The following is a 26,920-nucleotide window of genomic DNA, read 5'->3' as shown; positions in this document are numbered from 1 at the left end:
CAGGCCATCCCCTGTTGATACCTCTGCGCTGCTCGGCATGATGTGTAAGGCAGGCTTCCTCCCCAGCACAATGGCAGAAGTGTCTAAATGGCTCTAGGACAAAGCGTCCTAATTATGTGCCCAAAGAATATTCACAGAAGACACTCTGAATCCAGCCTATTGAAGTTTTTACCCATACCATAAAACCTTTTTATAAATATTCATAAGGGGGGGGGAGGCAGACGCACTTCACCGGCTGCTAATTAATGCCTTTACCGAGGGCTTTAGTGCTCTACACCTAGGCAGGTGTCTGTTTATCCAGGACTTTGAGGATGTTGAGAGCCTGCAACGACAGTTCAGTGTTAAAATCCCTTTCTAGAACTAATTCTTTGTCACTTAGGAGCCCAAACCCCTTAGTTCTGTGGAGAGTTGAGATCCAAACCAGCGAAGATTTTAGGCAGGTGAATTCCCAATGTGGGAATGACTTTACCAGTCCTGGTGTAAGTTCACAAGTCACTTTAGGTGCATTGAAACCTACTTACAAGATTTAAGCGTGCTCAAACCATTAACTCACTATACTTTTTTAGATAATGTTTTCCCCTGATTCTGCTTGCCGTTAATTGACAGAGCAATTCATTACTTTATTAATTGGCAATAAAAATCATTTAATGTTGTAGATGAGTCATTGCAATTAACTGGAAACAAATTAATTAGTTAGGTACGTTGTATTTAATTTCTTCATGTTACAGTGTTTAGTTTGTAGTAAAAATTTGCCTGTGAATCATAATGACATTCTCAGGCTTCCTGATTTTTATTTCGAAGATTTAATTTCTTACTGGTAGAAAGTCACAGTCAATTTGCAGTTGGTTATTGAGTGTTGACAGCTGACTGCCACAATAGATGAACTTTCAGTTGTATTGAACTAATCTGAACCTAGGAGGACTGCTGCAATGAGATTCTCAGTTCAAACCGTGTTATACACTCAGTGTAGGATTGCAAGTAACAAGAGGTCAGAACCTCCATTTTGTGGTTCAGTGCACAAATTAAGGCTTTTCATGCAGCGCCGCCACCACCTGAGACCTGGGAAAGGGCTTTTTACTGCCTTAGCGAAAGGTTGGATTATATGGGGAAATGGTTATTGCAGTAAAGTGAAATTTCATGTTTACAATGATTGATTAAACCATGTATCTATCATCTTATGTGGCTATTATTTCCACATTTTGGGTCAAACCTTGTTCAGCTAGGTTTATGTCTGCTGACAGAATTCAACAGAGATTAGAACTGCAAGAATATGAACTAACAAAACAATGTTGTGGGTTTTTTTTCTGAAATCAAAGCTGTATTCTGTCTCCTATTACTCTTATGTAAAATGTGCATAAATTAGACATTAGGAGGATGGGCAGGTGAGGGATGTTTGCCTGTACCATGGTTTTGTGTTCTGTCTGCATTCAGATGGGCCTTATATAGCTTCCCAGGCAGACTTACCTCCCCCCTCCAAGATGAAGAGCGTATTGATTAACTACAAATGAGCAAGACGCATGACTATGTAGATCATGCAAAATATCTGATCAAAGCATCTGAGTCTCCACTTGCAAATTTTTTTAGTGTCTGAATTCCAAAATTGTCTGTGAAGTTCCAGTTTTGTGGGTGATGTAGGACAGGACTAGGATGGGACTCCTGTTTCCCTCATGGTACTCTCTTTGACATGTATAAAACATGAGGCAGAATTTGACCTCAAAACTATATCAAATGGTAGATACAGTGTAGATAACAAGGTACTGAAGAGATAAAAAATGAAGTCAAGAAAGGAAGTGTGAAGAAAACAGATTTTAAATTGGCATTACCGTATTTTATTTGATATCTCCTTTTTTTTTTTTCCTAATCTGATGCAGAAAAAAAATCAAGTGTTAATATTGATGTAGTTAGCTGCAATAAATGATCACCTCCAGGAGCAATCAATGCACCTTTTTGTTTTCAGCAGTCTGTGAAAGTAAAAATATTGTTCAGTAGAATAATATACTGTGTTTATGAGTGTTTGATGAAGCAGGGGACCAGATACTGACCATTTGCTTTTCAAAGGAAGAGTAAAACATGCCGGCTAGCAAGAGCCTAGTGTGAGTACTAAGTGCCTGGTTTGTATGAAGATAGAGCTGTGGTGCGGTGCTCTACTTACATGGCACAGGATTTGGCATGGAGGAAAGCCCAGACCATCCACTTCCCTGTGGAGGTACCATTCTTCCATAAATCCTCTAAACCCCAGGATTAAATCTGGATTCCATAAGGAACTTCAAGATATCCCCCTTTTTTTTGGTACTCTTATTTTTATATTACTTCTTTTCCCAAAGAAATCATAGGAAAATGAAACAATGTTTGATCTGTTCATACTGACTTACAAATTTTTGAAATCAACTTCAGAATTGCTGGAGCAAAACAATGAGTTATCCCACCAAAAGCAGAGACCTCCCTAATTAAACTTGGGGCTGAGTGTCCTTGGTACCTGTTAGGTCTGGATGAGGGTTTTGGGAACCCCAGCCCCATCCAACAGCATCAATCCCCCAACAAACAGCCAGCCCCTTCCTACTGCCACCACCTCTGAGCAGAAATCAAAGATCTAGGAAAAACTGGTTGAGTGCGCTAGCATTTTTTTTCTGGATCTATGTGGCGTACACCTCTTTTTCCAGTCACCTCTGTTCTTAGGTTGTGCCATAAAGGTTAAATTCCATATGTAACCCAAATGTGTTGGGGTGAAATCTCTGTTAGTACTAAACTGCACTTAGAGTCAACAGTTCTGGTTTGGCCTATTCAACAGTGAGTTTTCCAAAGGCTTTTGTAATTTTGAACAGCGGGAGTCGGATTGAAAAATGACACTTGGGTAGAAGACAGACACCCAGGTCCAAAGTTACTCAGGTCCTGAAAATACTGAAAAAGAGTTGCCTGGGTTCACAGATGCTCCAGTTCTTAACCTAAAATTTTCCCAAATGCTTAAAATTCTGTTCTAGAGTTTGCTGAGAATTTCTCAGTCTGGATAGTGTGGAGCAGCTTGAAGCCGATTTCTTATCTAAAAGATGCTTCTAATTTAAAAAAAAACCCAGTCACCATTCAGGCACCCTTTCAAAATTAAACCTTGTCAGAACATGTTAAAACACACATTTGTAGTGTTCAACTCCATGTAAGGTGTTACTGACTCTTAATTCTCCTTTTCACTACATCCTGCTGGCTTGAAAACTCCGTGGACATCAGGAGACAGGTTCCCTTCATTCCTCTGCCCGAGGAGACGTGAATCTACATGGCAGTTGCTCCTCAAGTGCACCCGAAAGGCAGATAGATACAGGCTATCTGCAGGAACAGGAGGGAGGGCGCTGCCCTGCGCTTCTGGTGAAGGGAACCTGAGTGGAGTGGGAGCAAACACAAGTGGCTACCTGAATCTCTAGTCCCATGGTCAGAGAAGCTGTAGGGAAGGAAGGAGCATAGATTTTGGTTCCTCGCCTCAGTGTATTTTGAAATACGGTATCATGAATTAATTTAAAAGTAATTGCAATTATTATGATTATTTTATATGTGATCTCCCTTATGCCTCTGTATTAATAATTCTCCTGTATTCTAAAAACAATTTCTAAAAAGAAAATTATTAAAAAAAACAAACCCAAACCCATACGTTAAGTATCTTTGTTTTGCCTTTGGTTTGTGTTTTTATTGTCCCAGTTCTCTGTTGGCACTAGCAATCATGAGACACTTTGTTTTCTTTTCCAAATGATATGTTTGTGCCATCAGTTGCAATAAGGAAATGGCTAAAGGAAAAGAGTAAACATGAGATTTATAACATGATACAATCATGAGCGATATGCACCCCTTTTTGACAATTCCTTATATATATATACTCACAGACATGCCTATGCATATATACAATATAATTGTTAGGATTTGTCAGAAAATGTCAGGTTCTACATTCGTTTACATTTTTTTTGTTGTACCGTTTGCATTATGTTCATATATTTTTAATCAAATAGAGACACATATTTTTATAGATGTGCATTTGATATCAGGTGTCCATGATAAGCTTTGGAATTTTTCAGTCTTGATATCGGGAGTGTAGAGCTTCCTCAAGGGAGCAGAATGGTTTTGGTATGGTTTTATAAAAGGTGTGTGTCATAATCCCTAGATTTATGAGAGTCCTGAAGCAAAAATCATCCAGGGCAACCTCTCTCTTCCCCTTTGGTATTGAAAAAAGAATTTCACCAAGACATTTCAAGTGAGTACCTCCCTGAAGCAAAAGAAGATATTGCTGTCTAAAGAGACACCTTTCAGGAAACTTATGGGAACATGACCAGAGGGATAATGGTTGCGTAGAATTTGCAATTTCAGCATCAAATACAGGGGAAAGGAAAATATTTAATAATTAAAGACTTCCTCCATTAGAGATTCTATTTCTCTCAATATCCCCCCCACCAACGCCTTCGTAGGATTCAGTCTAAAGCTGTTCATTACGGTCCACAAGATGATTTGAACTATTGAAATAGGTCGCAAAAGAGAAGGTTTCTAACAGCTTGACTTCACAGCCCCTACTGTGCTAAAAAGCATTATTTTCAGTTAATGTTCCTTTGAGATGGCTTGCATAAGGTCTACTTACAAAAGTTTTAGATAGATATTACCAAAGCTGTAGAGCTTTACTGATCTGTAGATGTTAATATTAACAGGCAGAGAACATTGGAGAGACACAGTAAAGATTTTTTAAAACCTTTCTTTTGGAAAAAATGTAAACTCTGAGATTTTGGGTGCAGGAGTTGAATTTGTTTTATTTTTCTTGCACTTCTGAAATGTCTATCACAATGTTTCTTGTTTGTTGGAAAGGGGATTGCAAATGGTTTTATACTTAGGTGCTAAATATAAGAGCTAAGGCACATATTCTTCATTCATAATCATATTTATTACACCTGTTGACACGCAATTTTGCTAGGAAGCACTGTGCCTATAGTTTCACTGACTTGATTGAATTTTTGTTTGTTCGTGTCTGGTCTGGATTTAATTTTTATTTGTATGGTTGGATGAATTTACATAGAATCGTAGAATACCGAGTTGGAAGGGACCTCAAGGATCATCTGGTCCAACATTTAACAACCAACATGCATTGTGTTAAAAGACTATCTGGGTATGGGGAAAGGAATCTAGTTAGCAGCAGAGTTATATAAAAGTGTGTCCTAGGAATCACTGCTTGATAGCTGCTTTTTTGAATAACAGTTCCAATTTCTATCATAAACACCAGTTTGCCTCGCTTCATACAGGGGACATTAGTGTAACATCTTTGGGGAGATTACAGCCCTCTTAAGTCCCTTCTGGTTTTGGCTTTGGATGCATTTTTAGGTGCTTGAGCAGCAAGCCAGTTATCTAGCTTTTCTGGGTTACCTAGTTCTGTAGGTTCTTAAATTATTGAGATGTCCTTCTGTTTAGCCCACGAGCTTCACAGGCACTTAATTTCACACACCTGGGTGAGTGAAATTGGGTTCAGAAATACCCATTCTGGAAAGATAAGCACCACTCTCCCACCTAAAACCTGTACTGTCAGCTTGGTTTCAGTGAGCAGACAGTTGAATGCTACATCGGTTACCAGAGAAGCCTTAAAACTTACTATAGCCAACTTCAACTAACTGTTAATGGCTGCGTAGGACGCTGAGGTCTGTCAGACCATTTTGCTCCATCTTCAGATGACGTCTAGGTGCACAAGATCACAAATGGAAGGAGACATCTAACATTTCCTACTACTTTGCCTGTATCAGAGTGAAGGTGGAAGCAGGTGACTGTAGCAGATTGGATCATCCCTGTGGTGTCCTGAGATACCCCCACTTGCCACTGGCTGCGTAGACATTTCAGAGGCCCTGGAAGCCCCAGGCATGTAAAACTCCAATGGGGTAGAACAAAAATTGGTAAAACTGGAGTCCTAGTTCTTTTGCATGTACAAATGCACTGGAAATATGTGATTAAATGTGATTTCTGAAACTTAGCTGATACCATAAAGATTATCCCTTTAATTCGTGGCACTATTCACTGTAAAGTTGTGACAGGTTAAGTAAGCACTATTAAGTAAGCCTAGTAATACTCTGGTGCTTAATGATAACTGCTTTTAAATGAAACTAATAAATCTTTTTCTTTTTCTTTTTTTTTTTTTTAGATTTAAACACAAATTGTGTTAGTAAATACACACGACAATTATCAAATTGTAAGAAGAATTTTGGTTTGGCTTTATATTTAGCACAGGGAAAGTCTCACTTTTTTAATCCGTACTGGAATGAGCAGCCTACTCACCAGCATAATGAAGGGAACTGACTCTCTTTATAGATACCCGAACATGTATCAATGCCTAAAATAAGCCTAAACAGAAGGAACTGTGGGTAAAAAAAGATTTTTAATTTTCTCTAAGGCTGTGAGAATTCTCAGACCCATCTTCACAAAAGATTTAGACACTGACGTTCAAGAAGAAAGAATATATGAAATTGTAGAGGTGGGCTATTAAAGCATTTTGGTGGTTTTAAGGATTTTACAGATGCTATTACATAATTAAATAAATTCATAAGAAAGAGACCTTACTCAAGTAAACGTAGATCATTTTCTCAAAGGAATTTATAGATAGCTCCTGTCAGTTAGAACTTCAAGACTGTTAGCAGATTGTGTTCTGAATCTTTTCATTTCCTCCATCAGTATAAAATAAGAATTATTTCAGTTGAGGCAATGAAGCTACACCTTCCTAAGATGGATGAAAGGTATTAGAAGTAGGTCCTGTGACCTTCCTGTCAATGGAAGGAGATAAATAAGGAAATGACAATTGAAGAACTGCTCTATTTATCATCAGAGGTGATTTTGCACATTTTAGCTGTGTTTAAGGTTCTGTTTTTACTTTTGGAAGCAGAACCTAGATAATGAAAGTCTTTCTGATCTATTTAATTGTATTCTTTTTAAATGTGAATAGCATTGAGCATCTATTTTGCTAATCACATGTAGCTTCTTTTTTAAAAATTTATTATTATGTCAGTTTTGCAGTTTGTCTTCCGCTCTTTGACTTCTTTGCAGTAACTTTGTCTGGTGTTCTGCAGTTTTTCTTTTAGCTACTGGGTAAAACATTGTTCATATCATAGCATTTCAGTTTGTTCCACAAGCCCTAATTCTTCTCCAGTGAAGACATTTGTGTCTTAATACAGAATCTAAAAATACGACTTTCAAAATGTTTTGCAGTGTATAAAAGTGCTGATGAAGAGTAGAGATAGTAAATCAAGTAGGGCATAAAGACTGAGCTCCCTCACTCTAATTGAATGAGCATCACCCGAGACATTCTAATTTAGGCACAAATTGGTGCGTCTCGGTAGCCTTCAGTGGAGTTTGTGTGGTGGAAAATCTGAACCTGGGTAAATAGCCTTTTGTCCTTCTAAACAGTTTGTTGAGTTTCTGGGCAAGTACAACGTGTTTGAATAAAAATCTTAAAACCGCTTTGCTGGTTCAAGCCACTTCTTTGGTAACCTGTCTCCAACAATAACCAGTAGCAAAAGCCTTGGCAAGTGCATTAAAATAGGGCAAATATGCAATGAGAATTTCCCAGTATAATCTTCCCATTTTCATCAGCGGATTTAGTGAGCCAAAAGTGGTGTCACTGTGTTTTAAGAGGTGTTTGTGGATTTGTCCTTCACAGATTTTTCGAATCTTTTCCAAACTTGTGTAAGCTTCTGGCTTTCACAGCTTGCAGTGTCGGTCATACAAGAGTACATCGCAGAGATCTCATGAGTCGGAATTTGTTTAAAAGAAGAACTTTTGTATTTCTCAAAGAGAAAATCATTACATGTTTTCAGTGACTGCTCATGTCCTTGCTGGCATCCCAAGAGTTCCTGTGCTCTTCCTTGGCCCAAGAACCACAGGTCGAGTCCTGCCCACATAAATTGAAATTCCCGTCAGTTTTGATACCAACAGAGCCTTTATCTCCATGACTGTAATACATTGTCATTATCCACTTATACTGGATGAATGCTTATGACTTTAGAGTATATCCTCTTTGCTCCCAAATTAGATTTTGGGACAGGAGGAAAATGTTGGGTGAGACGTGACTTCCCAGGACCAAGCCGTGTTGGCAATCTGAATGTGTAGTTAAGGGTTCCAATCCCTACTGTACACACAGACCATCAGTGCCCTGTTTGTAGAGAATCTCACAAACGCAGACATTACCTAAATGTCCCAGTTCCCATAAATAAATCATTCTGATGTCAGAATCTTGTAAATGCCGGTTCCACTGCAGGTGCAGCTCGCAAGTTCAGGCTGAATGGAGGTAAAACCCTAAGGAGGTTGTCCTTTTGTCCTCTTGACTCTAGCAGCTGGTATCTCTTGACACTGCTGTGGCAAAAAGGAGAGGCATAAAGAGACGGTAAAATTACAGCAGCCTGGTATAAATTACAGTGCCAGATTACGCCTGAGCTTGTGTCCTGCATAGCAAAGCAACATGTTGAGCGCAGCATCCCCAAACATTCTTTGTGTCTCGGGCACTGTCCTCAGAATACCCTTCTTTTCGTGGCATAGGAGAGGAGTCTCTGGTGGATACTTGGGGCTTGTTGCCTCAGCACCTCTCCGAGGATTTTCCCCGACAGAATTCAGAGGTCTAAGGTCACATTTCCACTTCTCTGACTCATTATCCTGGCACAGAGTGCCAAATCAAGAGGGCCTCTCTCAAAGACGTTTCTTTCTGTTAATCTTTAAAGCTATTCTTTTTTTTTTTTACCTTTAAATATTGATAAATACACATTGAAGATCTGAATGTTTCATTCACAGTGGTAAATCAAAAGCAACTCAACCGAGGCCAGTAAGTGCCAAAGGAATATCAGACTCATGTCAGGAGGAAGAAAACCTGGTTATTTATATTTTTTAAACAGGAAAAAACACCTACAAGATCTTATTAGTCCCGGCACTATGCTTTAACCAGAACCCCATCTTCTCTCTTTGCCCCTATGACTGAACATGAGACAAAGTCAGCCACAAATCCATGGGTCCCGCTACCCGTCATGAGCAGAGGGGGGAGCATTTGCCACCATTATTCCTGACTTTGCGGGCCTCAGGTGCTGGGGTGTGCACTATTTGGACAGAATATGAAAAGAAACAAGTCTCGCAGCCTCAGACAGAAAACTTTGGCTTTCAAAGAGGGTAGAAAAAAGAGAACAAAAAGCATTTAATGGTATCTTGCATGTCTCCTTGACAGGCATAGAAAGATAACCATAAAACTGTTTAAAACATGATCCCATAACTGGGCTGCTTTGTTCTGTGAATAAATCAACAATCTGTGGAAGCATGTTCAACAGCTTCCCAGAAGCAGAAGAGAACATTAAGGATTTTTTGCTTCATAAAGCAGCACGTAAACCAGTACAATTCAAACTATTTTGGGCCCTGGCTGGAGACGTCACTCGGTGTCGCAGGAGTCATGCTGACTGTCAAGCTAATCGAGCTCAAGTATCAGTTTCGTAGATTTACGTACAAAACCGCAAGTTCGACATCAGTTTTGCATTCTCTTTTGTGAAGATGTTTTCATTATTACTATATTCATTTAAATTAAATGTAAGGAATTTAAATGCTCTATTTAAATGGAAGTACCTGCTGTCATATACCAGGAGCAAAAGGGACGTCAATTTGTTAACTCAAAATAAAATAAATAAATGAAAATTAAAATAAAATTGTTTCCTTCCGACTGGTCTCCACACTGTTAGCTGGTTAACACTGACAGCTTACACAGCAACGCTTTATAGAACGCAATGTTGTGTTTTCCCAGAGCGGTTTACACAGGTCGCTCAAGGGAAGAATTGCTGCATTGACTTGTCCTCCTACGGTCACGCACGGCTTTTCTCTAGCACCCGTGCTAGCTATGATTCCTCAGCCGCTTCCTTCCCCAGATTAAATCGTGTTTCCTTCCCCAGTTTTGCCACCTATTTGTAGTGGAAAGAGGCAAAACCAAAACTGCCGACAAGCCCTGCGGTTGTGGGAAGGCGCATGGCTGTGAGTGTGCTGTGAAGGGGCTGTGGGAGCACAATAGGTGAATAGCAGAGGAAAGAAGGTGTATGAACTCCAGACGTCTCCCGGCATTTATAAAGACTTTCCGTAAGATTTACTGGGTCTATAAGTGTGTAATGCACCAAAAAAGTGAACCTTGCCCCCTTTTTTCTTGTTCATTGAAGCTATCACTCCTTGTCCATCAGACCTCCATGTGGAATTTAAAAAGTGGTGGGACGCTCTCACGCCCAAACCCTGCTTAGTTAGCATATGAATGCTCAACTAATTGTTTGAAGTAACAATTAGGAGGACAATAGATAAAGGAGGAAACTGGAGACAGCAACTAACACCTGTGAATCAGAACTTAAACAGCTTTCTTTTACATAATTAATTAAAGAAGCAGGCACAATGCACATTGACTTGAAAATGTGGTCCAAAGACAACGCTGGTGCATGTAAATCCCTTTTCAGTGCCATTACTTACATGTAAGGTTTGATCTTTTTGTAAAGATCTTAGTCATGAGTGAGTGTTGCAAAGTGTTGCAAGAGGGGCTTTTTTGGCCTGGAGGGAGAAAGGAAAGAGAAAAACATTTCAGGGCAATTGCAATTTCATGGAGGAGGCAGAACTCCTGATGAAGTTATTAAAACGTATGGACTTCAGATAGGTAGCAGAAAGTCATTGTAAGACACAGAACGTTTCTAACCTTGCAAATAGCAATTAGGATTTAACGTCCTGTAATCAGCACTACATACTTTTCTGCATTAAAGAAAAAGAAATTGATGCTATGGAACTGTTTCATTAAATTGTATTTATTGCAGAATGTAGGCAGAACTCTATGGCGGTTTCTCAAGGAAGCAATCCATATGTGTGCTCAACGTGCTTATATGCAATTATTTCTTAAATAGGTTATATTGTGCTTCTCTAGAAGAGTATTTAATGAAGCTAGTTAACATTATGGCTTTCGAAATGACAGTCTCAAAAAACCTATATCTGCAATTTACATATATTAATAAGTATTAGGGGACATAGTCGTCTGTTTGCACGCATCAGTAGTGTTGCTGGAGTTGTACTGGCATAAAAAGGATAACGGTGAAGGTTATTCAGTAGTATCAACGAGTATTTATACAGTTAGATATTTCTCTCTAGAGATATATAATAGCATTAAAAAGTATCTAATATCTTGCTTTCTCTCTCCATAAAGTTTATGGAGATACAAGTAACTTCACATACTTCAGCTATAATATTGCTGATGATAGTACACAGTGAAACGACATGTTAGAATACTTTGTTCACTATCTTTAAATGGTATCGCTAGTACAAAGCTAGAGAAAATTTGTGAAGTCCTGACCACGCTGAAGAGAAACTTTAATTCACATTGACTTCCAAGTAACCTAGATTGGTTCTTTCTAAAGGGCCAGAGACCGATCAGAGAAGATTGTTTCTTCAGGGGGCAGTTGTATTAATCTTAAAAGAGAAAGCATGGTTGTGATGAAAAATTTTTTAAAAAAGGGGGAAAAAAAAGGAAGAAAAAGAAAATAGACATAATGTGAACATAAAGAAAGAAAACTGGGTGGAATGAAGTTTGGGGAGAATAAACCATTAGTCCTGCCGGTATACATGTGTCAAGTCTTAAGCTAAGAGTTAAAAATTGAGCAACAAATTGCATTCAGATAAACTGAAAAGCGCTTCTGTTTGCTTTGTTTGCATCCTTTATATGCTACAATGTTGATGGGATTTATATTCTGTTTAACCGATACTTACCATTTGAGGTCCAAGATAAGGACAAAGTAAATAATTCATCAGTAATTAAAACTGTGATTATCGTGTTGGAGGGGGGTGTGTCATCTACACTTGATGTTCCTGTTAGGTTTCTGGATTTTATATTGTAAATTCATTGCTATTTTGCAGATTTGATCTACGGATACTATAGGCAACAGCGGAAATTGATTGAAGAGATTGATTGGTCATATACAGGTAAGCAAAAACTGTCTGTTGAAGCATTTATTCCGCTTTGATATTTTCATGTTCATTGTTATAACTTCAGGAGCTTCTTATGTCTGTATACCACTTTCCATATGCCTAAACAATTGCTAAAGTGAAAATGCAGGGAATGAAGTCTGAAAAAATGCAGGAATGTTACAACAGAAGAGACTATTTTCATTTTTACCTCTGTTGCTTTTGGAAAGAGAAAGCCCTTAAAGCCCTAAACCTGAGACATGACTTACCTGATGAAGGCTGGGCCAATAAATTGTTAGGTGCTTTTTTATCATCTGAGTATTACTGTTCTGGCAAGTTTGAAAAGCAGACAGGAAGGCTGAAACAAGGCACAATACATTATGTGGGTAAGAACATATCCATATACTGCACATGAACTTCTGCACTTTGCTTCCGAGCACCTGAGCATCCTTTCCACCTCCCACCCTCATTCTCCTAAAAAATCAGTCATTTGGGCTCTCTCATTTGCATAAGTAAACAAGGTACACCCTTAAATTCTGCACAGCCTTTGCCTCATCACAGAAGGACTATGGGGAATTCACAATTTGCCTCTTGGATTCTTCCCTAAAAGTCAAGCCACTTTCAGTAATATTGAAAAGGTGATTTTGTCCTAAATGATAGGTGTATTTTACCAAGAATGTAAGAAGTGACTTCCTGAGGATGTGCATAGACTCTTACATTTTTAATGGTTTAAGTTACTGTTCCAAAACCCACCAATTTGTGGAAAGAAATAAGGACTGTCAAATTTCAGCGTTTCATATATTTGGTTCGAAATATGTTCCTGTAGTTAAAGAAAGTTACACCATTCTTTTTCTTTCTCTCACTCTCTCATTTTTGAGACGTTTTTTTACTTTCAGGGTAAAACTTATCTTACAAGTTTTGAGCCTAGAGAGAATTGAAACAGGCTAGTCATAAACCCTTGAAAATGAGATTTATAATGAAAACTCCCACTTACACACGTTGTACTGCAAAATCCAAGCATAAGAGCAATCAATACAATATTTTGTGTCCAAAACCCATCCATTTTTTAATATTGCAGTTAGGGGAATACAGGGATAAGCCTCCAGGATTACAGGTGACCAGAGGGCAATTTATGAGTTTAAAGAATAGCAAATGGGTTTTGAGTGGGATGTCGGAGGATAGACCTCTTCCCCAGCCTGTGCAGAGCACCCGTAGAGCTGTGCAGCGCTGCCGCAGCCGCAGGTCATGTTTACTGGATATTTTGGATGGCAAAACAGCACGGACTCCGCAAGCCAGAGGATTCAGACATGTTGGTTCTCTTCCTTAACATGAGATACCTTTGTATAGTCATTTCTTTTCACGTGCCGTGCCCTACTGATGGCTGTTGGCAAAGCCTTTTTCCCTGTTCAGACCTACGTAGTCAGGTGCATGTGGTGCATGGGGTGGTAGAATGTGAGAGGAGCCCCGCTCAGCACTGTGCAACCCGACTGGCAGCCCCCTGCCCTGCATCCCCCTACCCCTGCATCCCCCTGCCCCTGCAGCCCCCTGCCCCTACATCCCCCTGCCCTGCAGTCCCTGCCCTTGCATCCCCCTGTCCCTGTATCCCCCTGCCCTGGAGTCCCTACCCCTGCAGTCCCCTGCCCTGCAGCCTTCTGTCCCTGCTCCCCCCTGCCCCTGCATCCCCCTGTCCCTGCATCTCCATGCCCTGCAGCCCCCTGCCCCTGCATCCCTCTGCACTGCATCTCCCTGCCCTGCAGCCCCCTGCCCCTGCATCCCCCTGCCCCTGCATCCCCCTGCCCCGCATCCCCCTGCCCTGCATCCCCCTGCCCCTGCATCCCCCTGCCCTGCATCCCCGTCCCTGCAGCCCTCTGTCGCTGCAGCCCCCTTCCCTGCAGCCCCCTGCCCTGCAGCCCCCTGCCCTGCAGCCCACTGTCCCTGCAGCCCTCTGTCCCTGCATCCCCCTGTCCCTGCATCCTCCTGCCCTGCAGCCTCCTGCCCTGCATCCCCCTGTCCCTGCATCCCCCTGCCCTGCAGCCCCCTTCCCTGCAGCCCCCTGCCCCACAGTTTCCTGCCTCTGGTCCCGCCACCTCCCCAGGCCCTCAGCCGCATGGGCTCAACATGCCCCCACTCTCATAACGCAGCCAACTCCAGGCGTGGTCATACATGGATTTTCAATGCTTTTTGTGGGGGCTCAGGTCCTCTGTGTCTAGGGCTGCCAGCTGTATTGAGAGCCAGGTAGTTGTGGTGATTTCCTGGAATAGCAGGTAGTAGAATACCAGCATTAAGGGAATACACGAATTCAGCTTTCACTTAAAAAACCCACAGTATTCCTGAATGTGAAGAAAAATTACAAATTTTGACATTGTGTGTTGGAGGCGCAGAAGTCTAGAGGCTGAGACATACTGATTTTGATCTAATTTATTTATAATAATGTATTTATTTATTTTAACATCATCATTTTATTCCTGGGGCAAGGGATATCAAGTGCTGTGTGTATAACTACCACACCTAGCTTAGACTTACGGTTTTGAGGCATAGAACAACATGCACATTTCTGAATAGATGACCTATGCTTTGTCAGTTCATCCTTTCCTCAGATACCAGTTATACCCTTCTGACTTACAACCTGCTCACTGAAAGACCTGAAAAATTAGCCTGTGTCTGCAGTGAAGTGTTAGGAGTGGGCCTTGGGATTCTGCAAGCATGGAGTTAATCCCCTACAACTAAGAAAAATCTAACTGGCTTGGTAAACTCATCTGAGTTTGAGCAGATGCAGTTCTCTATACCAAATAAGTAATTTCGGATACATTAGCCACAGGGGGTCAATACACTCCTTTACTGGGATGGTGCTGTGAGATGAAAGTAAAATGGAACTAGAGAAATAACTTGAGTCTAACCTGCTGAAATCACGCAATTTGTGAAGGTAAAGTTTCATAATAAAGCCATTTTGTATACTAGAATTTATGTGACTCATCATCAGATTTTGGCTCTTGGGTAAATATCTAATGAAGGCATAAATGTTACTGGAAACATTTTGTAGCACTTTTAAGGGCTCTGCTTTAAGCCATAGACAAATCCTGCATTTGCAAGCATGACTTTGGTTTTTTTGTGTCCTGACTTTGCATATATTTGCATAGGCAAATACAGTGTTAAAAAGGTGGTAAGCGCAAGTGCACGTTACGGATGGATCCAACTTCTTCAGGAATAAGTGGTTCTTGAAGCTAGTTCATTAGTAAAATGACTTCATTTTAACAACCTTTCATTGTGTTTTTCATTAAAAATGATAAAAATAAAAATTTTATGACAACGTGAATATTTTCAAATTATGTCATGTACCAAAAGCGAATCCAACCATTTTTGTTGTAGAAAAAAACAAGTCTACTGAGAAAGTTCATTTCCTCAAATCAGGTACATACTAACCGATGACCAAAGATCATATAGACATTATTTAGCTGCACCACTAAGGTTAGGCGATCTCATATTGTTTCAAATGATAAAGCGATTCAAATATTTCTCTATCATACAGGTGAAAGATTAATTTGTATTGATGCTTTGTTTATCTGCATTTTCTTTGCCAGAAGGAATGATATAATGCTGTTTTGATTTTGGTTTTGGTTTTTTTTAAGATGTCTGGTTGATACTAGTCCATGAAAACTCCAAGTCTGAATGTTCACATGTAGAATTATTGAATGTCGCCACAAAGAAAATTTCTTTTTTCCAGCAAAATTCCTTTCTGTTGGGTTTTTACTCTTGGGATTTGGGTTCTTGTTCACAACAAACAAGTTACATGGTTTAGGGGAAAAAAAAACCAGACCTGAATTCTGCTAACTGCAGGAAATTCTAAACAGCCTTCCAGGAATTACAAAAGCTGAGGGTTTTTAAAAATTGAATTTACTATGTAAATGAATAGCACAGCCTGCTCAGTGTTCCTTGTCTCGTCATTCAGAGCTATTAAGTTCAGTTTGTGCTGCCCTTCATTATGTGATATACACTGATACACAATTGCCTTATAAATACTGGCAACTCTGATCTTGAGCAAAAGGTGATTTTAGAATAAACTCTTGGTCTCTGGGTATTCAAAGAACAATTTTGTTGTTTGCAAGCAGAATGTGAATCATATTTCCCTTCTCTCTGTGGGGGAAGATTCATGAATCGCAGAATCACAGAATAATTGAGGTTTGAATGGGCCCTTGGAGATCAGCTGGTCCAACCCCTTGCTCAAAGCAGAGCAAACTTCAAAGCTGAAGCAGGTTGTTCAGACCTTGTCCAGCAGAGTTTTGAAAATCTCCAAGGAGGGAGATGCTGCAGCCTGCGCAGTGTGTTCCACTGTCTTTTTTTTTCATTTACCCAATTGCAATTTCTCTTGTTCTAATTTGTGATCATTGCCTTTTGCCCTTTCCCTGTGCCCTGCTCTGTAGATTGCCTTTACATAGCAGTAGACTTCACCTACGTTCTCCTCTCTTCTCAGGACTCGGGTCCGCTGAGTCCTCAGTCTCAGCCTCAGCCTCTCCTCGTACGTGAAGTGCTCCAACCCCTTGATCATCTCAGTGGCCCTTAGTTTGTGAATATCCATCTCATACTGGGTTGTGGAGGAAGTCAAAACTGGACTCCACATTCTTGATGTCACCTCACACACGTGCATTAGGGGGAAATAGTCCCTTCCCTTGTCCGGCTGGCTGCACGCTTGCTGATGTGGCCCTGGACCTTCTTGGTCTTCCTCACTGCGAGGACACACTGCTGACTTACACACAACTCATTGTCTATCAGGATAATTAATTATGATCTTTTCAGATAATTTTTAATATCTGGTGTATCTCAGTAGTAAAACTTGGCAGTGCGTTGATGACGCTCTTCTGGCCCTTGCACCAATACTTTCCACAATAACAACAGTTAAGTGTAATGGCTTGTTGGTTTTGCTCCCATGTTGAACATCGAACTAATCTTGTTAAGCTTAAAATTGTTGTCATGCTGTGTCTGATTGAACATCCCCTGGAGATATGCCCCTAGTTTATCATTCCCCATTACTATCACGATACAGACAAAACCTTAGCTGTCAGTTGAAAGGCCGTTTTTGCCACTCCAAGTCCTGGAAATCTGCACTGACAGCTTCAAATGGCAGGTGTCCCTGCCCATGGCAGGGGGGTTGGAAGTAGACGGTCTTTAAGGTCCCTTCCAACCCAAGCCATTCTGTGATTCTATGATAAATGTTGATGCCTGTAATTTGGCTTAGAAATGAAAATGGCCTTATTTTCAGTGGTACTGAAAAGAAGTAATTCTCTTTCTTGCCCAAACAAGATCTAATGTTTTAATTTCAAATGTTGTTCTATTATCTTTGAGTACTGAGGAGGTTCTACTGCAAAGTCACTGATCATAAAGTTTATGGGAAAGTTGATTGTTGCTTATATCCAGAATAGTTTACATGATTATTTTGCTTTTTGCTTAGCCTAAGAAGTGAGCAAGGATCTTCACTATCTCAGCTGTGACCCAAAAAAATTATTTTGACATTGGTAGCTAATTCTGCTTATTTTGTGAAACATCTCCTGTTTCTGTTACCTCACGATTTGATGCGGTGGTAAACTGGAAAGCTTCAGGCTCTCCCCTCATCCACACCCCGTCTCCCTGTTCAGCAGCCATATGCTGGGAGGATGGACAAGGCCAGGCATGCAGGCATTGCTTTCTGCCCTGCGGCTGCAGTGGAAAAGAAGCTGTGTGAGTGTGGACACCCATGCACGCTCCTTAGGAGAGAGCTCCAGGAGCAGGGCAAAGGGAGCTGGCGGGTAGACATGTAGGGTCTGAGGCCTGTCCATTGCAGGCCAGAATGAAATATGATGGAGAAGCCATTTTGTGAGCCAAATCCTGAGAACTGGGCTGTGTGGGAGAGCAGGAGGCACCAGCAGGAGCCTGCTGGAGGTGGGATCCAGGAGCTGCTTGCCGAACTGCCTGATTTAATAGACAGTTCTACCAGACCAAGCTGAAATGTCTCCAAGAGAGCCCCGGCGCCAAAAGCTGATGAAACTTTCTGCCTTCACTGGATGGATAAAACCATGCTCTGGGGAGATGATGCATACCAAATTAAGTTCTCATTTTTTCTTGCTAGCTAACCACCTTGGCAGTATCAGCATAACTTTGTGAGGAGATCTGGTCTTTTTATCACCTCCTGTGAAATAAATCCCTTTGTGTTTTATAGTCACCAATTATAACCATGACTGATGTGCTGTATCTGTTGTGGATAATAAAGAAAAGCCTATACTCTTGGGCCCTGTGGGTTCCTTCCATAAAGGATGCAGCATAAGAATTCAAAATAACCTACATTCTTTTATTAACTCACATAAAAATAGCTCTGCAGAGGGTCTTTTCATTTTAGGAGACCTTATGCTTCAGAGGCTGTCATACCTTTTCTGGCATGGTAGCTCATTACATGTATTTACATCCCCCAGATCATACAGTCACTCCTGGTTCCAGTGTTTTTTCATTGAATTCACAGGCTCATTAATTAAAAAGCCAATGACATTATTATGGTTTTGTGAAGGCTGATGATTCAGCAACAGAAATTACAGTGTTGTGCATCTGTTCACATCAAAGAGACAAGGTGTCCTCAAGCGGGAAGCTACAGGCTGGCGCTGCCGGCCATAGAGAAATCCCTTTTAAGGTATCTCAGTGTACTGAGTCAATAACACAAAGCATGTCACTCAACACAAGTAAGGTATTTCTTCAAACACAAGTAAAATATTTATTCGGTATATTTGTGATCAGACTTTTGAATTCATGTGAAGCGATATGATTCAGGAGAGTCTGTTTCAAACATTCTTCCTTTTCAATCAGGAGAGCTGATCTTTGAGCAGTAGAAGGCTACTAGCAGCAAGGCCCAATTTGTTTAGCTTTGATTCAGTCAGTATTTGTAGGGTAAACTGAGCAGAAAATTGTGACAAGGGGGCTTTTTTGGAGGGCAGGTAAGAGGATTGGACCCCATATTCAAGAACCTTTCAAAGTTGGATGCATGTAGGACAGGTATGAAGAACCATGTGTTGGCATTCATATTTGGCTCCTCACTGGTAAAATTGCAGCTTTTTTCTGTCAATAAAGATTTAAGTGATCTGTTCGCCAGAGTTTCCTGATAAGGAACTCTGATAAGACCACTTCTTTCCCCATGTTATAAGCAAAGCAAACAGCTGGGTCATTTTCAGAAACTGCACGGCATCTCATTCTGAGCATCAACTAGATTATTCCAACACAGGAGGGTTGGTTTCTGAAGTCTAGAAATCAAAGGGTGAGGTATTTGCATAGTGTGGCACTGCTGTTTTGATAAGGTCTGGCCAGGGGTCAGGAAGATGTAGAGACTACCCATTAAGTAAATGCGTTTGGAAATTAAAAAGCTTTTTTAGGAGTGCTGTCTTTGGGAATACAACAAAGGAAAATGAAAAGAGCAGATTGTGGATATCTCACAGTAGACTACAGCTTCTGGTTAAGCCTCTTTGCCCTTCAAAATGATCATAAAAGTATCCTCATGTACATACTACTGAATGATTTCTCATTTACAAGTGCATTCAATCTGTGCTGCAGTGGGAAGGATATGTTCTTGAGAACTACTTGCTTAGAAATTGGACAGATGATTACTTTGAGATCATCATCACCCCCAGATCAGTATGATTTATGGATTTGTGAAGTTTAGAGCCCAGCAAATAATTCTCCCGTTGCTTATCTTTACAGAAGACCTTGCTTTACTCACCTGCTACAGCCTATTTGTTTTGGACTTTCTTACGAGCATTTTTACTCAAAGGCTGTTCTGCTGTATTTATAACAGGTTTTGGATTTTTTTTCCTAGTGTATTCTAATCCCATTCATTTCAGTATGCACGATTTGCTAATGTACTGGAATTAGGGCAATAACTAATTCTGTGCAACGTATTCACAAATTTGAAGCCGTTCACGACTTTGCTGTAACTCATTCGTTCAACAGAAACCAAACCTTCCTAGAGAGTTTTTCCATGGGTCATTAAGGGCTAAGGCAATCTTCCAAAAGGCATGGTTAGACAAGTCTGCATGGCTAGGGGCACAGAGAGAAGGAAGACGAAGGGTAGGAGGAACGATCCTGAGAAGGAGGGGGCAGGAGGAGTGTGACCTCCCTCTTTGACAGCAGAAAGCTCTCATGTAGGCTCAGGTGCCCCTGAAACCGCAACCACCACAAGCTCACCGCAGGTGAGGGCTGTGTGCTTGGCATTTTGCAAGTGAGCCTGACTTGGTTAAGCAGAGCATAGGAGGGACAGCACGTACTATTTCAGTTTCTAAATTTCGAATGCTAAGTGACTGCAGGTTACTGTAAACGAACTTGAACCACATTTTCATGCTGTACTTCGGATTTTCATTTTCAAGTGTTATAATGTGACTTTTTTCCCCACAAAATAATAATTTTCCCAAAACTTTTGAAATTGAGAGGTGAGGGAAACCCATCAGCAGTTTTACTTCAGGTTAATCAGCATTGGCTGAAAAAAACTACCCTAAATCCCTGAAAAATCCTGACCTTTCTAAAATTAACTTGTAGAAATGGTGCTTCCAGTTCCGTAGGTCTGCCCCTGCCATGTGTAAAGAATGTCACTTTCTCATTTCAGAGGTAAAAATAAACTTGTCCTTATCTTCAGCCGCATGTTAGAGCCAGCCCAGTTTGTAGCTTGGTGGCTGGACCCCGTGCTCTCTTGTGAATCATTAGCATGGTTGTTTTAGTTCTTTCCACCTGCTCCCTGTTGCGAAGGCCAGGAGGCTGTGCAGGTGTCAGCAGCAGCTGGTTCAGTCTGCGGGCTTGCTCTGGGTGGTAGTAATTCGTGACAAAGAGGGTAAATTAGCAAGGGGCAGAAATCTTTTTTATTTGTACACAGAACACTTTCTGTCAAGAAGGATGGTTATGTGGCATTTATTTAGATACAGTTGGCTTATATGCAGTTTCATGACTGGCACGTTAGCACAGTTCTAAGAAAGCTGAATCATACAGGAGAGTTATGCAGCTTATTATTTACAATGGGGAGATCCATTCTAGGAAGTTTTCCGGAAAAAGTCTATGCCCTGTTTCTCTACCAGGGTAGCACACTTTCCACACCACCCTGAAGAAATAGCGGGCGTGTCGAAAAGCTGCTTCCATCCCAAAGAAAGTATATGATTTCAAATTAAAGCCCTGTGCCCCTGTACTTCTCCCTGAATTTCACAGCCTTTCTTCCCTTTGGCTTTTTCCTACAGTTGTGGTGCATGCAAAACCACTCTTCCACATTCAGAGTCATCCCTTCTTGTGGAGAAAGTCCTGCTGAAAGCTGTCAAAGTCTATATCTGTTAATTTGCAGCAGTCCACGGGAAAGTGGCTGTGGCACTGTGCGTCCGCTAGTTTTACCAGCTGAACTGTTCCCTCCATTATTTGGTTGCCATAATCGCAGAATTTCAATTCTGAGCATCTCTTTCAGCTGTGAAAGGTGCACAAAGTCCTTGTTATGAAAAGCCAGATCAGGGCATCTAGCTGCATACATACTTAGCTAGTTATTGCTGTGCTTCAACAGTTGTGCTTGCGACAAACTCCATATTCATCCTGTGGCAGCCTCTTTCTGCTCCCTTCCAAGAGCTTTCTTTGTCAGAAATTAAACTGTAGCTTGATCTGATATTGCATGGCATTGATCCTATTTTCGGAGACACAGAAACAATTGACTGTCGTCTTCCATTTTTTATCATAGATGCTGCATTTAAGATCTAAACTGTTTTCCCTCTGAATGTGGTGTTTCTGTCAGTGCCTTCTCTGTCAGTGAGCTTCATCTGATGAAAACTGTGTTAACCGGAGACATTTTTAAAAGGCATTTACGAAAATGAAGATGTTAAAAATGGAAAAGGAGAGAGAAGGACAATGTGTTGAATGCTGGAAAAGAGAAAGGAGAATCATATACGTGTAAGGACTTGGAAATTTGTTTGCAAGCTTCTGGTATTTCCCTCACTTTCAATTCAGGGCTTGGGTGCATGGCTGACAACAACGATTTTTACTGAGTTAATGGCAAACACAAGCACACAACAACAAGAAGCCCACCTTGCATTACCCTGCCTGAGCAACCGAAAGGGAAAAACTGAAAAAAATACTGTTACTGGAGTTTTTAGGAATACCAGGTCAATGGTTCATAAATTCTTTTCTCCTATTTCAGAACAGAGTGGATTTTCTGTCAACTTGTGCAAGTTCTGACCGCTTTGCATATACACCATCCAATATGATCAATCTCTTTTTCTTTCAGCTATATTTTTTCTATCAGTTTTCAGGAAAGCAAATATTTATGGATGGAGTGCTAGTCAGTGAAAAATTACAAGCAAGGATTTTTTATTATTATTCAAATGCATCCTCACGAAAGCTAGCTTTCCAGTAGGGCTGTGGTATGTGTGAACAGAGCGCTCTGAATAGGAGCATTAGCACATTACCTCTTTAATCTGTATTTTACCTTCTTTCAGAGTACCCACAGCAGAGCAAAGGTGACCAGCAAAATGGGCAATACAAAATATGTAACGCGTTTTCTTGGGGAGGGGGCACATACTTTAAATAATGCAACCATTCATTTTCTTCAGCTGTAAGTACCTGCTTCAAACAGATTCAGTACGTTACCGTAGCTAATCTTTACCAACACATTTAATCAGCAAGAAGAGATCTGTACACCTGCCAGTCCTAATGTGACCATACCATGTGTATCTGATCCAAATGAGATCAGTCTCGTTCTCCTCTGCATAAAAGGAACCGATGATAATCTGTTGCAGTGGCTTGGATCACACATCTGAAGTTCCCTTTGAAATCATTTGCTTTGTCTAGAGAAGCTGTGGAGCATGTGCTGAAAAGAGCTTTTCTGGATGACTTCACGTGCCTTCTCACTCCATCCCTTTCTCTAGAGCAATCTTCTTACCCTTCCCATTTGAAACTTTTTGTCACGTTGGCTTATTTCCTCTCCATTTATGGTGCAGCCATGACTTGTTTCCCTTTTGCATTACAAAATTCTTCTTTTTCCCACCATCAAATGATTGTATAGTGTTTTGTTGCCTGCTTCTTCTTGACGTTCATTAATGACTTCATGAAGTAACTGTCAGTTTGCCAGTTTATCTCCTCTGTTTCCAGGAGAAACTCTTTCTCCTCCCAAGTAACTAATGGAGAAAGAGCCGGCTGAGTGTTTCCTTGACTATCTGGCAGTCTCCCCCAGCTGCCTTTTCCTAAATGTCAGGGACACTCTCCAGCCTGGTTGCCATGGTGCGTTCAGCCGGCATGCCTGCAAGGCTTCACAAACGCCAGCACTCCCACCGCACGTTTTATAAGAACATGCGATGAGGGAAGGCACTTTCCTGCTGTATCACAGTCAAATAGAACATAACGAGAAGGGCTTTTTTGGTGCATATTCTTAAGATTGGCCCCAATTTGGTCCCGTAAAAGCTGTCAATAAATTGGGAATATTCTTTGTCCCTCCATTTGTGAGAGAGTTGGTGTATCTATAGATGTGTTACAAGTTACATACATAAACCTGCTGGTGAGCTTGCCAACTCAACAGGTCAGAACATAAATGTAAATACTGATGAAGAACAGTGAGGTTTACACTGTGCTGTATTCATTAACTACCTTCTGTAACAAGATTTGAAGGTGTTTTCTATTTCCTCATAATTTATTATTCAATCTGAAACATTGTTATCAGGAAAAAAGTTTTTCTTTGATATGGTTTCCTGTTGTGAAAGTCAATACAAACAAAGTACATCCTGCATCCAGCCATTGGAAAACGTTATTTTTCAAACTTCAGGTTTATAGCTAGCAACCTATAGATAGATTTGTAGCTGAAATAGCAAAATCCTTTTTAAAATGCCAACAAATTTAAAAACCCACTTTGAAATCCCATGCAACTGAGTTGTATTGTTGTCTCTAAAATATATCATTCACTTCATAAATATATTTCAAACATAAAGATGAATAAATGCCTTTTTTCCAAATAATAAGCTACCAGTAAGTTCTGTTCCAGTCACTTTTTTCAGGTTAAGTTGGTCATATTCTCTTCAGCAAATGGTTAGGTAGACTGGAAACACACTGCATGACATTCAGTGATCATACAGACAAGAGCTCTGAACTACAGTGTAGTTTGGTCTGTCTCCTTCATAAATGTTTCACATAAACAAAATATTCTTCTCCCAATTGCTCAGCTTTAGCCCTTGTGGATGACATCAGTAGGATTGTCCAGTGTGATTAAGTTCCTTTCATTGAACTGTTCAGGTTCAACTCCAACACTCTGCTGTTACAGGCAATCAAGCCATCTAACTCTTGCATAAAATTAATTGAACTCTAATTTAAAAGTAGTTGTGGTATTTTGCTTCATAGTTCCACTGAAAGACTATCTCAGAAACTCACTCTTGACTTTTTAACCTTGTCTAGATTTCCAAGCTAGCTGTATTAGTGGACCATTGAGGTCATCGGGTTCTTCTGATGTAATTGGTTGGTTTGTTTGTTTTTTGGAGAGTTTTTTCTGTTGCCAATATTTACCGGCACTGATACCCATCTCCTGTTTATTTTTTAAATTAAACCGAGATAGTGTAGTCTTTTGTCCCCTTTTGATCACTGCATTAGCTTTTTCTGCTCACTCATGCTTCAGCTAAAATTCTTCTGTCTTCAGCATGGGTGACCAGCATCTCATGCACTTGTCTCAGATGAGCTGTCCCCAGGACTTTGTGCAGAGACATTAATACTTTCCTATCTTTCCTAGGAGTTGCTTGGTTAGAGCTTCAGAACACACTTGCTTTTCCATCATACTGCCTGTTTACAGTCCTCTGAGACTGTCAGACATGGTCTGATTCTCCTCCTCCCCCATGTTTTTCCTATGGTAAGATTCTCATTAGTAACAAAAACTCCCACTAGTAGTCTCGAAATGTGTGATTTTACAAATTGCATTGTTGAATTTCATGCCATTTGTACTACCTCAGTTCTCAAGGTCAGCTGTTTTTCCCATATGCTGTACTGGACCTCCTTGTGATGGCATGTTTTCACACGTCATGTCATCAGTAGGTGGAATTAGCAGATCTGAGAAACTCCAGTTTCCTGCAGACACACAGCCCAGTACCTCCCATTTACTGCTGCTTACTATTTTTCTCCTTCTCTCGTATTTACTAAACAAGTGAAAGTACTGATTTGTTAGATACTGTGGTAACAATTTGGGGTATTTACTCGTCTGTCCAGCACAATTACACAATTTCTAGTTTTTCAGAGACTTCCAATCATTCCTTCCTTCCTTCCTTCCTTCCTTCCTTCCTTCCTTCCTTCCTGCCTTCCTGCCTTCCTGCCTTCCTTCCTGCCTTCTTTCCTCCCTTCCTCCCTTCCTCCCTTCCTCCCTCCCTCCCTCCCTCCCTTCCTCCCTTCCTTCCTTCCTGCCTCCCTTCCTCCCTCCCTCCCTTCCTCCCTCCCTTCCTTCCTCCCTCCCTCCCTTCCTTCCTTCCTTCCTTCCTTCCTTCCTTCCTTCCTTCCTTCCTTCCTTCCTTCCTTCCTTCCTTCCTTCCTTCCTTCCTTCCTTCCTTCCTCCCTCCCTCCCTCCCTCCCTCCCTTCTTTCTTTCTTATTTTATTTCTTTCTGTCTGTCTGTCTGTCTCCCAAGATACCTGAACTTGGATACCAGCTAAATAACCGATTACGTCCTCATTCATATTCTGCGTGTGAATTCAGCCTTGCTTTATCTCCATTGACTTTATAAGCATGAGTCAATATAAGGAAGTTGGCTCATAAAGTGTTCTGTATCCTAGGCAAAATATCGCTTACGGTGAAAGTTTATTTCCTGTTCAAGCATCATTAAATTGCAGTGATTTATAGTCTTAAAATAAATGCTTGTATGAATATTAAATACCCAGTTAGCAGCTTTATTATGCTATCACCCAGAGATAAATTTCTACGTAAATAACATTTTAATTATTGCTGTGTAAGTACTAAATTTTACAACCACAACTAATTACCTATATTCAAATTTCAAACTTCAGACTAACAGCCTGAACTAAAGCCAACTGAAATCAGTGAAAAGATATCCCTTAACTTGAAACTGAACTTTGAATCGGTCCTACCTTATAGTTACGACCAATTTATATCACATTAACAATGGAGTATCTTTCTAAACAAAATTTAAGTGTATGGATTTTAGCAGTGATGGAGTGGGTAGCAAAAATACTCAGAAATGCATTGTGAATATTTATTCTACTTTCAGTGTGTAAATATTATTAAATGATTGGAAAAATTAACATGGCAAAACTAGGAGTGTTTGGCAATTGGGTGAAGAATCGCTCCATAATACCCAAAGGCAATTAGCTGTCCCTGTGCAGACCCCTCATTATTTTACATTATAAGAGAAATTACAAGCATATAGCTTGATTCTACAAAGTTGATCATCGGTGAAAATTAATGTTGACATTTAATTGTCCCGAAGCTTCATATTTAATATCTCACTAAGATGAATGGCTCAGTTTACACTTTCCAGAGCTATTGTTTCAGTCTGTGGTAGTACCAGATGCAATTTAATACACGCAAGTATGGCTTTCCCTGCACAACTAAGAATGATGGAGACTTTTACAAAATTAATGGTAATATGAAAACATAAAGTAATTTTATAGAGCCTATCAAGATATATCCAACAAAGCTTCTTCCTAGATGTGATATTCTTCAGTATTTTCACTAATATCTTGGGTGACAGAAGAAAGAGAGGGCATTTGCAAATTCGTAGAGGAAACCATGCTGGTACTTGCAAGAATTTTTGGTGATATAATCAGAATTCAAAATGAGCTTGATGAATTGGAGAAATGTTCTGAAATCAATCAAATAGAATTTGTCAATACAAAGTATCAGTAAGCACGAAATACTCCAATGGGGAAAGAAAATCAAGCCTATAGATGCAAAATGGGAACTGTCTGGTTAGGTGGCTATATGACAGCTATAACTGCATCTGAATTAACAATATGCTGTTGTTGCAAAAACCATGCATTTTG

General features: G+C 40.4%; 1 protein-coding gene across 7 annotated transcripts in view; it reads left to right on the top strand.

The window, feature by feature from the left end:
- The window catches only part of PTPRZ1 (protein tyrosine phosphatase receptor type Z1), a 143,379-nt gene that overhangs the window by 28,460 nt on the left and 87,999 nt on the right, over positions 1-26,920 (top strand). For all 7 annotated transcript variants that reach the window (XM_074598634.1, XM_074598546.1, XM_074598459.1 and 4 more), the window contains exon 2: positions 11,890-11,955. In XM_074598634.1, the coding sequence (XP_074454735.1) occupies positions 11,890-11,955 (66 nt within the window). The remainder of the gene's footprint in view (positions 1-11,889; positions 11,956-26,920) is intronic.

The sequence above is a fragment of the Larus michahellis genome, chromosome 1 (assembly GCF_964199755.1).
Source record: "Larus michahellis chromosome 1, bLarMic1.1, whole genome shotgun sequence".
NCBI classification, from domain to species: domain Eukaryota; kingdom Metazoa; phylum Chordata; class Aves; order Charadriiformes; family Laridae; genus Larus; species Larus michahellis.
This window is presented reverse-complemented; position numbering and strand designations above follow the sequence as displayed.